At 41.4% G+C, this 15,644-nt stretch overlaps 1 protein-coding gene across 4 annotated transcripts in view; it reads right to left on the bottom strand.

Moving 5' to 3' along the window:
- Positions 1–15,644, bottom strand: part of Ptgr2 (prostaglandin reductase 2) — a 30,735-nt gene that overhangs the window by 7,069 nt on the left and 8,022 nt on the right. For all 4 annotated transcript variants that reach the window (XR_013106703.1, XR_013106704.1, XR_013106705.1 and 1 more), the window contains 5 exons: positions 14,862–14,946; positions 12,253–12,371; positions 8,304–8,495; positions 4,435–4,605; positions 754–963 (listed from right to left, as the gene is read on the bottom strand). Coding sequence is in view for 1 of the 4 variants with exons in the window: in XM_076921690.1 (XP_076777805.1) it covers positions 754–963; positions 4,435–4,605; positions 8,304–8,495; positions 12,253–12,371; positions 14,862–14,898 (729 nt within the window). In the remaining 3 variants the exon portion in view is untranslated. The remainder of the gene's footprint in view (positions 1–753; positions 964–4,434; positions 4,606–8,303; positions 8,496–12,252; positions 12,372–14,861; positions 14,947–15,644) is intronic.

Below are 15,644 nucleotides of genomic sequence, written 5' to 3' on the forward strand. Positions count from 1 at the left end.
AACATGTAATGTAGTTGGTAGCCAGCTAATAAAGACTTTATATTGGCTTACACCCGTGTCCCAGTCGTCTTCTCTGGTGGATACCTGACAACAAACACATGCATATAAGGGCAGGTGCCTGAGGAGGCCAGAAGTGTTCGTTCTGCCTGGAGCTTTGAGTGACAGGTGTTTGAGCTGACTGACATAGGTGCTGGGAATCAAACTCAGGTCCTCTGCAAAAGCAGTGAACACTCTCAACCACTGAGCCATTTCTCTGGCCAAGTAATATATTTCTTTAGATAAATAATTTAATCTCAACTGCAAGTAATTTTACATATAGAAAATTCTTATTATCAACTGTTGATATTTTACTACATTGTCAATAAAAAAATATGTAACACCTATAAGAACAATCTCCCTACTCAACTCAGGGTTATGGCAACAAGGTGACTGACAGATGGTGAATTACAGGTCACCGATCCCATTTCAAAAATGCAGATCTTAATTTTTCACAAAAGTAAATTGAAGGTAAAAGTATTATATTGCTAGGCAGGAACTGAAATTCAGAATACAAAAGTACCATCAAATGAAAGCATTAATAAGATTTTTTGTATAAGTTAAATACAATAATGATAATGCCATCTTTCAAAATGAGCCTTGTAATTTTATAGCTCCCCCTTCAGTACCAAGCAAAAGTAGATCACAATAGATAAACATTATTTTATATTACATAATATATAACATAGTAGAGATTTGTACAGATGAGCAGCTGACCTGACTTATCACCGCATTGCTGATGTCGCCTCCAACATTGTCAAAGTAAACATCCACTCCGTCCGGGCATGCTTCTCGCAGCTGCTCTGCCACACTCCCTGTTTTATAATTAACTGCAGCATCAAACCCCAGCTCTGAGGTCAAAAAGAGACATTTCTCATGCGTTCCACAAATTCCCACCACTCTGGAACAGCCAAGCAGGTGGCCAATCTAGGGAGAAAGTTTTTGAAAATTAAATGACTTTATATTCACACAGACATAAAAATGTCAAGTATACAAGATATTACAAGTAGAAAAGAATATCTGTCCTGGCTAATTTTTACGTCAGCTTGATACAACATCTGAGAGGAGGGAACTTCAATCGAGAAGATGCCTCCATGCAATTTAAGCGTATGGAGGCCTATAAGGGCATTTTCTTAATTAATGTTTGAAGTGGGAGGGCCCAGTCTATTGTAAGTGGTACCATCCCAGGGCTGATGGTCCTGGATTCTATGAAAAAGCCAGTACATTAGTATTCCTCCATCTCTGCATCAAGTCTGGTCTCTGGGTTTGCACCACTAAGTTCCTGCCTGGACTTCCCTCAGTGATGGACTGTTAGCTGGAAGTATACGCAGAATAGACTCTGAGCTTTATTTTGGTCATAATGTTTCATCACAGCAATATTAACACTTAGTATTTGTCACAATTTAGATTTGATGACAGTGCTCTTAACTTTTTTAAAAAATTATTTTGAGACAGGGTTTGTCTGTATAGCCCAGGCTGGCCTTGAATGCAGAAATCTACTACCTCTGCCCGCCTGCCTCTGCCTCCCAAGTGCTGAGATTAAAGGTGTGCACCCCCACTGCCTGGTTTAACAAAATTTTAAAGCATTACTGTATATACCTTTGATCCTAGTACTCAAGGCAAGAGTATCTCTATGAGTTCAAGGCCAGCCTCTTCTACATAGTGAGTTCCAGGACAGCCAAGAGAGCCTGTCCCAAAAAATAAAACAAAAACATAAGGACTAAGTACAGATAATGTGATCCTTAAAAAAAACAAAACAAACAATAAAATGTAATAAAAATAAAATTCTAACATAAGTAGTGAGACTCATAGTATCACTCTTAAAATTCAATAATATTCAGGACTGTGAAGAATACAAATTACAGCTAAAATATAGTATTCTGTTTCCCATACTATAAAAGTTACCATGTCTGTTACTTTCTATTGCTATGATAAAACACCAAACCAAAATCAGCCTAAGGAAGCTAGATTATGGTTCCAAATGAACAAGAGTCCATCATGGTGGGGGAAGGGGTGTGCTGGTGGCAGGAGCAGGAAATAGAAATCACACCTTCAGTCACAAGCAGGAAGAAGAAAGCAAACTGTAGGATGAGGCTATGAACTCTCAGAGCCTGTCCCAGTGGCATGCTTCCCCCAGCAAGGCTGCACCATCTCCCCATGCAGCACCACCAACTGGGCAACAAGTGTTCAGTAACCAAGGCTATGGGACATTCTCATTCAAACCTCTGCAGCTGCTATGATGGCTCATCTTGACTGTCCACTTGACAAACCTCTGGGCATATCTGTGATGACTTGTCTACATTAGGTTAACTGAAAAGGGAAGACCCACCGCAGATGTGAGTGGTACCATTCCATGGCCTGGAGTCCCACACTGAACAAGAGAAAGCAAGCTGAGACAAGCATCCCTTGCTTTCTGTTGTTTGAGTGCTGATGCAGTTGGACAAGCTGCCTTGGGCACCTATGATCAGAGACCATACCCTGGACCTGTGTACCAACTACAACCCTCCTTACTTGGGTTGCCTCTGTCAGGCACTTTATCACAGCAAAGACAACTAATATAGCTACTATTTATAAAACACTGTACTTTGTACAGTTCTTTTCAAACATTTACTGCATACCTACAATTCAATACATGCTTCTTACAGTATTATAATCTCAGCACATGATGAATGGGTGAGGGAGAAGGAACAGGAATTCAGGGCCAGCCAGGCAGACAAGTGACTGTGCTTCAAAATATAAACAAACAAACAGCCTTCTTGTGGAAGAATTGAGATTTTTTTTAAAAAATATGAGTTTGATTTTATGTTGTTTGGTGCTGGCAACGTAGAGCCTCATACATGCTTAGCAAGGGCTCTAACCACTGAACTACAACCCAAGACCCCCGTGGTAGTTTGATTGTAATTGGCCCCCTTAGGCTTATAGGGAGTGGTACTATTAGGTGTTGGAGGAAGTGTGTCACCATGGAGGTGGGCTTTGAGGTTTTATATGCTTAAGCTACACCTCTCCTGGCTCAGTCTCCCACTGCTGCCTGTGGATCAAGATGTAGAACTCTGTCTCAGCTCCTTCTCCAGCACCATGTCTGCCTGCAGCTGCCATGTTTCCTGCCTTGATGATAATGAACTGAACCTCTAAACTGTCTAAGTCAGCCCCAATTAAATGTTTGCCTGGATAAGCATTGCCATGGTCATGGTGTCTCTTTACAGTCCAACTAAGAGCATCTCTTTGTCATTTTTTGTAAAGACATATTTGTGTGTTTTGGCTGCATGTATGTATGTGTATTATGTACATGTCTAGTGCCTAAGAAGCCAGAAGGCAGCACTGGGTCCCCTGACCTGGAGTTATAGAGAGTTCTAAGCCACTCTGTGGTGCTGAGAACTAAACCCAGCTTCTCTGAATGAACAACAATTGCTCTTAACCACTGAGCCACCTCTCCAACTCTGCTTGTTTGTCTTTTAGTTCAAGGAATTACAGACAACAGATTGCTGATTTTCCTCCCTATATGGATAACAGAACTACTCTAACATTTGCCACAGCCATTTTATTTAACAAAGAGACACAAAAACCTGTATTTTTCATATTGTTATCAACAGAATATAAATAGGTAATAACACCATTTCTGCCAACAATGTATAAGATAATGACATACAATCTTAAAATTTTAAAATAAAAGGGCTGGAGAGATGGCTCAGTGGTAAAAAGCACTTACTGCTCTTACTGGGTTCTGTTCCAAACCCCAATATCAGGAGGCTGACAACCACTTGTAACTCTAGTTCCAAGGGATCTGACACACAAACATATTTGCAGGCACTCACTCATCACAAAAATAACAAATCTTTATAACTGAAGTCATTTTTGTCTTACATATGAGTATCTTAGATAATGTGTATATACATTACAGTCAGCCACATTCCCCTTCTTATGCCCTCCCATTCCCTCTAGAATTCCTTCTTCATCTTAACACATCCCGCTCCTTTGTTTTGTTTTGTTTGTTTGTTTTCTAAATAACCCATTAAGTTGAATTAGTGTTGGTTGCATATGTATGGGTGTGAGGTTATTTGTTGGAGTGTGAGCAACTTACAAATGGCTAACCCTAGAATCTATTAAATACCTTTTATGAAAAAGTTTTCTGTAGTCCAAGCTGGGCTTGAACTCGGTAAGTAGCAGCAGATAACACTGAACTTCTGATCTTCCTGCCTCCATTGCCTGCGTGCTGAGATTATAGGTGTGCATCACCACCGCTCTGTGTGGTGCTGAGGATCACACCCAGAGCTTCCTGCATGCTAGGCAAGCACTTTCCCAACTGAGCTACCTCACCAGCCCTTACTTTTATAGTTTCAATTATATACATGCATTATGCCTTCTGTTTTAGGAAAGCCAAGTAGTTTTCTGAAACTTTACCTGCCCAGCCAAAGATCCACAGGCACCTGCTGCTCCACTGACAACCATCGTCTGATTAGATCCAGCAGCTATATGACCTTTTTCCTGTACCCCGATCAAGGAAGTCAGGCCAGGCATACCTATAGCTCCAAGAAAATATGAAAGGTGTCCATCCACAAGTTGTGGGTCTACCTAAAATAAAAGACATAGATACTGAAATTATCGTTTTATGCCATGAAGTCAGAAAGTTATGGACTGAATAGTGTTTCCCAACTACCTCATGTTAAATTTCTATATCCTCTAAGTACACTGGATCAAGACCTTTAGGTGGTATTTGAGGTTAAATAAGGTCAGAAAGTTGGGAACCTAATATATGCATGCCATTAAAAGAAGGAACAGATGCAGCATCCCTCAGTGCCTGAAACGGGTACTTGATAACACAAGAGGGCATTTCCCTGCAAGCTGAAAGAGGCCTTGCTAGAAACTGAATGTTCCAGAACCTCAATCTTGCATTTTTAACCTTTAGAGTAGGATGTGAGTCCCTGTTGGTTAAGGTACCCAGTCTGTGTGGTGGTTTTTGTGTGTGTGTGTGTGTGTGTGTGTGTGTGTTATACATACATACACATATACACACACATAAAAAGAAAAAAAGAAAAAGCAATAAATATTCTCTTCACATTAACAAAACCAACTTTAACAATTCTTACATAAGCTATTTTTTGTGAATTCCCATGTATATACAACAGAGAAAAAAGTGCATACTAGGGAAATACAAGGCAAAGTCGTAAGGTTTTGAAATCTCTCCGATTCCAAAATAAACATCTATCTAAAATTCCAACCCATGTGAGCAGAGATACTATGTAGGTAACTAAGCTGCTCCCAGAACCCATACATTATGAAACCAAAACCCCAGCCTGGGATGGGCTACGTCCCTTCAAGTTGTTGGAAACAGAGGCTCTCCAAAACAATAAAGGCAACTGCCATGGGTGTTGGCTGCTCACCAGAACTAGACCGTAAGATCCTAACGCCTGCTCAAGTGGCAGCCACAGAGATACCAATCTCTAACTGAGCTAGAAGCTCTCTCTCCCTATAAGGACCCAGTGCTAAGCGAAATGCTGGGGGAAAAAAGTCATCAGTACTGTTTGCAACAATACCAATCTAGGCAAGATGTGCCCGGTGGTGCAATAGTAGCAAGTATGTCACAGATAACCAACCACTTTCTGACTGGATGTGAGGTCCAGTTCTGAAAGAAGGAATTTACATCTGCACTATAACCCTGGTCAGAAGCCTGTGGCCAGAGAGGTCATAGTCCTAATGGGAAGGCTACAGCATTTGCTTTACTAAGTAGACAAGATGTGCCTGTCAAACTGCCTTCTAAATAATGTCTCTGCCCATAAACTATGCTGCTGTCAGTTTTGGTCAGTCTTTGCAGTAGGCAGCAGTAACTGCATAGCCTCATAGCTGGTCAAAGTGCTGAGAATAAGTGATTGTTGAGAGTCGAGCCACAACTGAGACATCAGCATCACCCACTCTAAAGGTGAGAACAGGAAAGGAGAGGGGGCAGAAGCAATGTAAGAGCCATACAAAAGGATAGCATACTGTCTGCAAGGCATGGATGCCATGGCCATGATAGTCCACCTCAGAGCAGCTATGATTATCTACTTAAAGCCTACATGAGATTGAGCTCACACCACCATCTCATGGGAGGCAGGGCTCACAGGAACCACTCCATGGGGATTTAGAGTCAGTCACATGTATTTTTAGATACTGAGGGCTGGTGATGAGGCTGGGTTGGTAGAATGCCTGCCAAGCTTGTATATAAACTCAACCCCTAATACCACATAAAAAAGAAACAGTTATATACATACATAATCCCACACAGGAGGCCAAGACAGGAAGATCAGAAGTTCAGGGTCATCCTCTGCTACACAGTGAGTTCAAAGCCAGCCTAGACTACATGAAGCCTTGTCTCAAATTGGTAATGGACTATGGGGAACTGGAGAGATGGCTCATCAATTCAAAGTGCTGTCTGCTTTTCTAGAGGACTAGGATTTGATTCTCAGTATCCACTCACAACCATCTGTAACTCCAGTTCCAGGGGATCTGACACCCTCTTGTGGCCTCCTCCAGTATTAAGCATACAAGTGGTATAGACATACATGCAACCAAACATCCATATACAAAAAGTTTTTTAAAAATAAATATTTTAGGCTAGGCATGGTGGCACATACCTTTAATCTCAGCACTAGGGAGGCAGAAGCAAGTGGATCAAGGCCAGCCTGGTCTACAGAGTGAGTTTTAGAATATCCCAGTTACACAGAGAAACTGTCTCAAATAATCAAAACCAAGCAAATATAATAAAGATGAGGACCATGATGACATTCAAAGGTTAACAAAAGGCAAGGGTTTTATCACTTCATTTTGCTTTTTACAGTGCTGGTGACTAAACCACAGGCTCTCACCCTGAACTAGGAAAATGCCGTGCCTCTGAACTACAACTCTAGCCTTGAGGCAAGTGTTGAAGGCAAATGAGGAAAGTCCTTTTAAGACAATGACTTTTGACTGCAGGAACCAATACCTAGGATGCTATGAGCTCCACAGGTGATGAGTAGACATTCCTGCAGGTGCCCTTCCTGTAAGATTTTGGTTGTTAGAACCATTACAATAGTTCCTTTTTGTCTTTAAGACAGGTCATTACTATGCAGCCTTGGCTGGCCTAGAACTCACTAGTGCAGACTGGACTGGCCTGGATTTATGAAGATCCATCTGCTTCCACCTCTCAAGTACTAGGATTAGAGTTGTGTGCTACCACACCCAGCTCTGCAGTAGCTCTTATCACAGAGTCTCCCAGGAGCACTTCCTTCATGGCTACACAATCCATTCTTGTTAAGTTTGAAAAACAAAACTGATAATACTTATGCATTAGCAGCTCTCACAAACTAGTTAAAATTGTAATTATTAAAAATACAATAATAAATACAATGTATTTCAAAGGTACAAGTGGAGGTGGCCTGCATCTTTGATCCTAGCACTGGAAAGGAAGAGACAGGCAGATCTCTGTGAGTTCAAGGGCAGCCTGGTCTATCTAGTGAGTTCCAGGACAGCCAGGGCTATGTAGAGGGATCTAATTAAAAACAACAACAACCCCCCCCCCCAAAAAAAAAAAAAAAAAAACAAGAAGAAAACCTTGAGTATAAAGAAATAAAGCATCGTTTCTATTGATAGATCGTTTAGGTCAAATTACATGAAGTTGCCAGTTTTTATAGGACAAAACAAGTATTGGTCATTTTACATGGCTCAATGACTGAAATCTGGCTTTGTAACATGAGATGAATTTCAATCATCAAGTAAACACATTCCTCATATATTCAGCTATTTCTCAGGAAATTTTAGAATATATAATTATATGGGGGATTTCTAGTTCTTAGTATTAAATATTTTTAATATTATTTAATGTATATATGTGAGTGCACTGTAACTATTTTCAAATGCACCAGAAGAGGGCATCAGATCCCATTACAGATGGTTGTGAGCCACCATGTGGTTGCTGGGAACTGAACTCAGGACCTCTGGAAGAACAGTCAGTGCTCTTGATGGCTGAGCCATCTCTCCAGCCCCCAGTATTAAATATTTTTATGCTTATAGCTCAGCTTTATATTATACATTCAGTGTGAGATGATAATGTTCTTTGATGATTTCTGACAACCAACTGTAAAAAAAGACAAAATCCACATTTTGGCATTATTATATTTATTATTCACATTATATTTTTATATTTGGTATTATTATTCCACATCATCTAAAAGAAAATGTCATTCCTTTTCTAACAAAATAATAAAACTGCAGAAATAATAAAGAAAAACATCATACAGCTTTATATCATACATCACCTTTTCAAGGCTGTTCCCATCTAGAATTGCCTTCGTTTGCCAGGGCCAGTAAAAGGAAGTCACAAAATCGCCTTTAGCCAACTTCTGGTGCTTGCTCTCCTCTATAACTCCAACTCCTCCTCCATCAACCACCTGCGCCAGCTGCCACGGTGCCAAATAGTCAGTGCCAGTGTCTTCGTTCATCTTACAGCGCTGGAGGGAAGACAGCTCTCACTAAGGCAAGGTTAATTTACCAACCTAAGCCACACAAGTTTGTCTCTCTTGCTCTACCCTTTCCTTTTATTAATAATTATCTTTATTTCACATGTATTGCTGTTTTGCTTGCATCTGTGTGAGGGTGTCAGGTCCCCTGGAACTGGAGTTACAGACAGTTGTAAACTACCATGTGGGTGCTGGGAACTGAATCCTGGTCTTCTGGAAGAACAGCAAGGGCTCTTAACAGCTGAGCCATCTCTCAGCCTTTTTTTTTTTTTTTTTTCCCCCTGCAAAAATTGGGGAAACCATGTACCTGGCCTTTACCTGTAAAGAAATACAACTGAAAAGAAATTTAGATCTATCTAAATTAGATTGTGGTAATCAAAACAATATGCTTCTGGTATAAAAAAGACACATAATAAGGTCATTGAAATGGTCCAGCAGGTAAAAGCACTTGTCATCAAGCCTGAGTTCAATCCCCAGAACTCACATGATGGAAGGAAAAAAGAACCAACTCTCAAAAGTTGTCCTCTGGCCTCCACAGGTGAGCCAAAGCAGTCATGCATGAACACACACAAGTACCCACACAAACACATACTCACATCTGTAATTTTAAAAGATTGAAAAATGAGTGAAATTTATTAAGGAAAGCATCTAAAGGCCAGCTTTTCCTTCTGAAAGTTTTAAAAATGTGTGATTGTAACATCAGCAGTGGCGGGGCTGGGGGCTACTCACCAGCCATTCCGGTTGGATCGGAGTCTCCAGGCTTAGTGAGGGACCCTTTCTCAAAAATCAGGTGGGGTGCAGAGGTGACTCAGACAATAAAGCCTGCCAACCTGAGTTTGATCCCTGAGCCCACATGAAGGTGGACGGAGAGAACCGACTCCATCGAGCTCTGACCTCCACATGTATGTCATAGCACATGCACACACACCACACACACCACACACACACACACACACACACACACACACACTGATTTAAAAAATAAAGTGGGGCTAGAGAGACGGCTCAGTGGTTATAACAGATACAAATTGTTTTCAAATTCAAAGACAGAAGGAAAAAACCCTCCAATTTATCTTATAAGTCCAGTGAGATGGCCTGGCAGGTAAAGGTGCTTGCTGCCAACCGTGACAGTCAAAGATTGATAACCAGGACCCAAATGGTAGAGAGGAGAATAGGCTCCTTCCTGCAAGGCTTCCTCTGGCCTCCATACGTGTGCTGTGGCACATGTACACACATACATAATATAATAAAACATTTTTACTGTTGAGGTCAGGGCTCACTGTAACTCAGACTCAGGCTAGCCTCAGACTTGCAGTGAGTGGCCTTCCTGCCTCACTCAGCTTTCCCAGTGCTGGGATGCCTGGAATGCAGGTGTGAGCCACATGCCCACTCATGGGCAGCTGATTTTCAACAATGGTGCTATGAGCAAAGTACAGTCATTTCAACAAGTGGTACTGACACCATTGTATATCCACCTGCAAAAGACTGCAGGTGAACCCTGTGTGATTCACCTGGGGAGTCAGTGGGGTTATAGTTCAATGGTAAAGCGTTTGCCCAACATCAGATGCCCCAGGACGATGCGGGGTGCGGGGAGAGAAAGACTTAATTTTATATGTCTATCTGACTAGATTAGAGAGGTGCTTACTTGATGAATAAAGTGTTGTTTCTGAGTATGTCTGTGAAGAGGGCATTTCCTGGGGAATCTGCATATAAAAAGGTGGGCTCTGCGGGTTAGATCTGCCCATAAGTCAAGTGGTCGGGGCCAGATGAAAAAAAAAAAAAGAATAAAAATCACTTAGGATATGGGTGGCTCTGCCCTCCTCTCGAGTGGACACCTTTCTTCTATCCTTAGACCTCAGCTGCAGGGCCTTTGGTCTCGGGGACTTGCATTTCTGAAGGACGAGTGCAGCAGCCTCACGGGCTCTCAAGACTACTTACAACATAAGGAAACATTCTTATCTCTAAGTACGTTAACAAGAGAAATGAAAGCAGACGATATAAAAATGTGTACACAAATGTTCATAGCTTACCATGATTGCCAAATTATGGAACCAACCAAGGCTTATGATAGTGTCACAGTATGAGCATGGAGGTCAGAGGTTAACTCACAGGAGCTGAGTCTCCCCTTCCACATGTGGGTTCTGGGGATCTAGGCTGGCACAAGTGCCTTTACTCACTGAGCTATCTCACTGCCCTAAATGCCTTTACTCACTGAGCTATCTCACTGCCCTAAGTGCCTTTACTCACTGAGCTATCTCACTGCCCTAAGTGCCTTTACTCACTGAGCTATCTCACTGCCCTAAGTGCCTTTACTCACTGAGCTATCTCACTGCCCTAAATGCCTTTACTCACTGAGCTATCTCACTGCCCTAAGTGCCTTTACTCACTGAGCTATCTCACTGCCCTAAGTGCCTTTACTCACTGAGCTATCTCACTGCCCTAAGTGCCTTTACTCACAGAGCTATCTCACTGCCCTAAGTGCCTTTACTCACTGAGCTATCTCACTGCCCTAAGTGCCTTTACTCACTGAGCTATCTCACTGCCCTAAGTGCCTTTACTCACTGAGCTATCTCACTGCCCTAAGTGCCTTTACTCACTGAGCTATCTCACTGCCCTAAGTGCCTTTACTCACTGAGCTATCTCACTGCCCTAAGTGACTTTACTCACCGAGCTATCTCACTGCCCTAAGTGCCTTTACTCACCGAGCTATCTCACTGCCCTAAGTGCCTTTACTCACCGAGCTATCTCACTGCCCTAAGTGACTTTACTCACCGAGCTATCTCACTGCCCTAAATGACTTTACTCACCGAGCTATCTCACTGCCCTAAGTGCCTTTACTCACTGAGCTATCTCACTGCCCTAAGTGCCTTTACTCACTGAGCTATCTCACTGCCCTAAGTGCCTTTACTCACTGAGCTATCTCACTGCCCTAAGTGCCTTTACTCACTGAGCTATCTCACTGCCCTAAATGACTTTACTCACTGAGCTATCTCACTGCCCTAAGTGCCTTTACTCACTGAGCTATCTCACTGCCCTAAATGCCTTTACTCACTGAGCTATCTCACTGCCCTAAATGCCTTTACTCACTGAGCTATCTCACTGCCCTAAGTGCCTTTACTCACTGAGCTATCTCACTGCCCTAAGTGCCTTTACTCACTGAGCTATCTCACTGCCCTAAGTGCCTTTACTCACTGAGCTATCTCACTGCCCTAAATGCCTTTACTCACTGAGCTATCTCACTGCCCTAAGTGCCTTTACTCACTGAGCTATCTCACTGCCCTAAGTGCCTTTACTCACTGAGCTATCTCACTGCCCTAAATGCCTTTACTCACTGAGCTATCTCACTGCCCCATGAGAGAATTTTTCATATTATTTTATTACCTTAATTTAAAGCTTTACTTACTACTGAGAAGTAACCTGGTCATTTGGAAGAATTTAATTAACCACATTTTTCTACAGGTTTTTTGTTGTTGTTGTCTTTGCTGTTTGTTTGTTTGTTTGTTTGTTTGTTTTCTGAAAAAGGGTCTCTCTACATAGCCTTGGCTGTCCTGGAACTATTTACACCAGGTTGGCCTGAATGCTGGGACCAAAGGCGTACGTACAGTATTCTTTAATAGCACCGGTGAATAAAAATAAAGGTAATTTATAATTCACAAATGTATTAGTCATACAATAAAATTCTGGTGCAACAACATTAAAATACAAAAACAGAATTATTTTCAACAACTTCCAACTCCCTGCTTCTTACCATGTAAGGGTCCACGGAGAGATAAAGAGTTCTCACTTGAACTTGTCCTTCGTTGATAGTATCCGGCAAACTGAATTCTTCCACCCTGAAATTCTCTGCCACTGGGTTTCCATTTTTCCCTAAATTTTCAGGCAAAAACATGAAATTAAAAAGTTGCTCTTTTTTTGCCCCACACAGTCTCTCTCTCTAGCCTTAGCCACACAGTTCTCCAAATGTAGACCAGGCTGGCCTCCAGCTTGGTGATCCACTTGCCTCTGCCTCCCATGCTGGGATTAAAGGTGTGCACCAGCATGCCTAGACATTTGTTCAGATTTAAAGTACTCCCAAGGGACAGGCAGTGGACTCTGGATTTGAAGTCATCCTGGTCTACATGGTAAGTTTCCGGCCATCCAAGGCTACATACAGAGACCTTCTCTTTAAAAAAAAAAAAAAAAAAAAAAAAAAAAAAAAAAAAAGTGGGAGGGAAGGAAGATAGGATTCTGGGGTCAGGGGTGGGACACAGGATGACTGGAGAGACGGCTCAGTGGTGGAGAGATCTGTAGATCTTCCAGAGGCATGGGGTTTGATTCGCAGCCCCTACATAGCCACTAACAACCATCTCTAACTCCAGTCCCAGGGATCCAGCACCCTCTCCTGGCCTCCATGAGCACTGCAAGCACATGGTGCACAGACATACATGTAGGCAAAACACCTAAAAAAAAAATTAAATATATTCTCAAAAAAAAAAAAAAAAAAGAAAGAAAGAAAGAAAAGAAATTGAAATTCCGCCTAGAGAAATGGCTCAGTGGTTAAGAGTACTAGCTGCTCCTCTAGAGGGCTAGGGTTCAATTCCCAGTGCCCACATGGCAGCTCACAACTGTCTGCATGGTGGTTTGAATGGTTGGCCAAAGGAATGGCACTATTAGGAGGTGTGGCTTTGTTGGAGTAAGTGTGTCACTGTGGGGTAGGATTTGAGACCCTTCTCTTAGCTGCCTGGAAGCCTGTCTTCTTTTTTTTTTTAATATTATTTATTTATTATTATTTATACGAGTATACTGTAGCAGTCTTCAGACACACACTAGAAGAGGACATCAGAGATCCCATTACAGATGGTTGTGAGCTACCATGCAGTTACTGGGAATTGAACTTAGGACCTCTGGAAAAACAGCCAGTGCTCTTAACCACTGAGCCATCTCTCCAGCCTACCAGTCTTCTTTTTGCCTTTGGAATGAGATGCATAACTCTCTGCTTTTTCTCCAGCACCATGTCTGCCTGGATGCTGCCATGCTTCCTGCCATGATGATAATGGACTGAACCTCTGAACCTGTAAGCCAGGCCCAATTAAATGTTGTCCTTTATAAGAGTTGCTTTGGTCATGGTGTCTGTTCACAGCAATGGAAACCCAAACTAGGATAGTCTGTAACCCCAGTTCCAGGGGATCCATGGCACTAGATATGCACATAGTATGCATATATATTCATGCAGGCAAATGCCCATACACAAAAAATAAAATAAACCCTTAAATATTTGAATTCAAGTTTTTCCTTTAATTATGGAATTAAAATTTACAAAGTAACAGAAAAGGCAAGTTAAAGTTAGGTAAGCTTTCCATCTTCATTTTAAGAAACAAGCAAAGATTCAGGTGAACATTTATTGTTTTGTTTCTAAAGTCTTGAAAATAAGGTAACTGGAAACTTCAAGGTTTGAGAAAGACACGGAAGCAGATGTTATCACCACCACAGTGTGTCTGTCTTGAGTTATGTTTAACATAAGCAAACTTCCTTTCAAGAACCATCTGGTTTCCAAGAAGGGGATCCAAACAAACTGTTCACCACACTAACACTGCAGGCAGAAACCATGGTACCTGAGCAACAAAACAGGCCCACAAGACAACGGGCTAATGCTTCTTGGATTACTTCCACCTATGCTTCTATGATTCAGGTGGATATCAGTATACCGTAAGGTATATCAGTATTGACATAAGGTGGTATGAAGTAGAAAAACAGATTTTAAGAATCAGTTATACCGCCGGGCGGTGGTGGCGCACGCCTTTAGTCCCAGCACTTGGGAGGCAGAGGCAGGCGGATTTCTGAGTTTGAGGCCAGCCTGGTCTACAAAGTGAGTTCCAGGACAGCCAGGGCTACACAGAGAAACCCTGTCTCAAAAAAAAAAAAAAAAAAAAAAAAAAAAAAAAAAAAAAAAACAAAAAACAAACAAACAAACAAAAAAATCAGTTATACCTACCACAAGGAAAAATTCTAAAATTATACACTTTCAATATAACTTTTCAAATATGTTTCAATGGTATTGAAAGGTTATCATCTGAAAACTGAATATGATCTTGTTTAAGACATTTCATCTAATATATTTACTAGTCTTTATTTTCTTTTTCTTTTTTTTTTTTTTTCTTTTGGTTTTTAGAGACAGGGTTTCTCTGTGTATCCCTGGATGTCCTGGAACTCGCTTTGTAGACCAGGCTGGCTTCAAACTCAAAGATCCAAAATTTACTAGTCCTAATTTACTTTCCTACCATAGTTTGCCACCCTGACATCATGTCAGTTTTTATTCTTCCATGTGTGTTATAATTACCAGAGACCACAACTGTTCTTTTACCACAAAATCATACGTACCAGGTCGGGAATTCAACACCACTCTCTGTATGATCATCACTTGATCTGTGCAATGGTTTCACAAGACGTCTATATAAAATAATTCCTGTAATTAGAAAAAATCATTAAAAGAAATAAAGTATTCAATTAAAAAATTAAAACTCCATTTGTGCTTCTGAATGGAGTGGAAAAAAATCAGATTTTGGAATCTAAAAGGGGGTTAGAGAGATTGTTCAGTGGTCAAAAGCACTGGCTGCTCTTCCCTAGGAACCAAGGTGGTTCCCAGCATGCACATGACAGGTCACAAGTCCAGTACTGGGCATCTGACCCCTCTTCTGTTCCCCTCAGGCACTGTATGCATGTGGTACACAGACACAGACTAGGCAAAACACCCATACACATGAACTAAAAAGAGCAGAATCTAAAAAATTATGTTACTCCTCTGTCAGTTTGCCTCCTAAAGTAAACATATGGAGAAAGCAACTAAACCCAATTAGAATTCTTAGCTAATAGAACAAGTTCACTGAAGACTGAAAGAGACAAAATGACTTAGTCTTGGATAGTCTGGGGACATTCGTCTTCACCATAAGGATTAAGTATCTTACTAAGGCAGGATTTAAAAAACGAAATCCCAGCACTTGTGAGGCAGAGACAGGCAGATTTCTGAGTTCGAGGCCAGCCTGGTCTACAGAGTGAGTTCCAGGACAGCCAAGGCTACACAGAGAAACCTTGTCTAGAAAATAAATAAATAAATAAATAAATAAATGAATAAATAAATCCGAACAAAAACCCAAAACACTCTAG

Source organism: Arvicanthis niloticus, chromosome 23 (genome assembly GCF_011762505.2).
Source record: "Arvicanthis niloticus isolate mArvNil1 chromosome 23, mArvNil1.pat.X, whole genome shotgun sequence".
Classification (NCBI taxonomy): Eukaryota; Metazoa; Chordata; class Mammalia; order Rodentia; family Muridae; genus Arvicanthis; species Arvicanthis niloticus.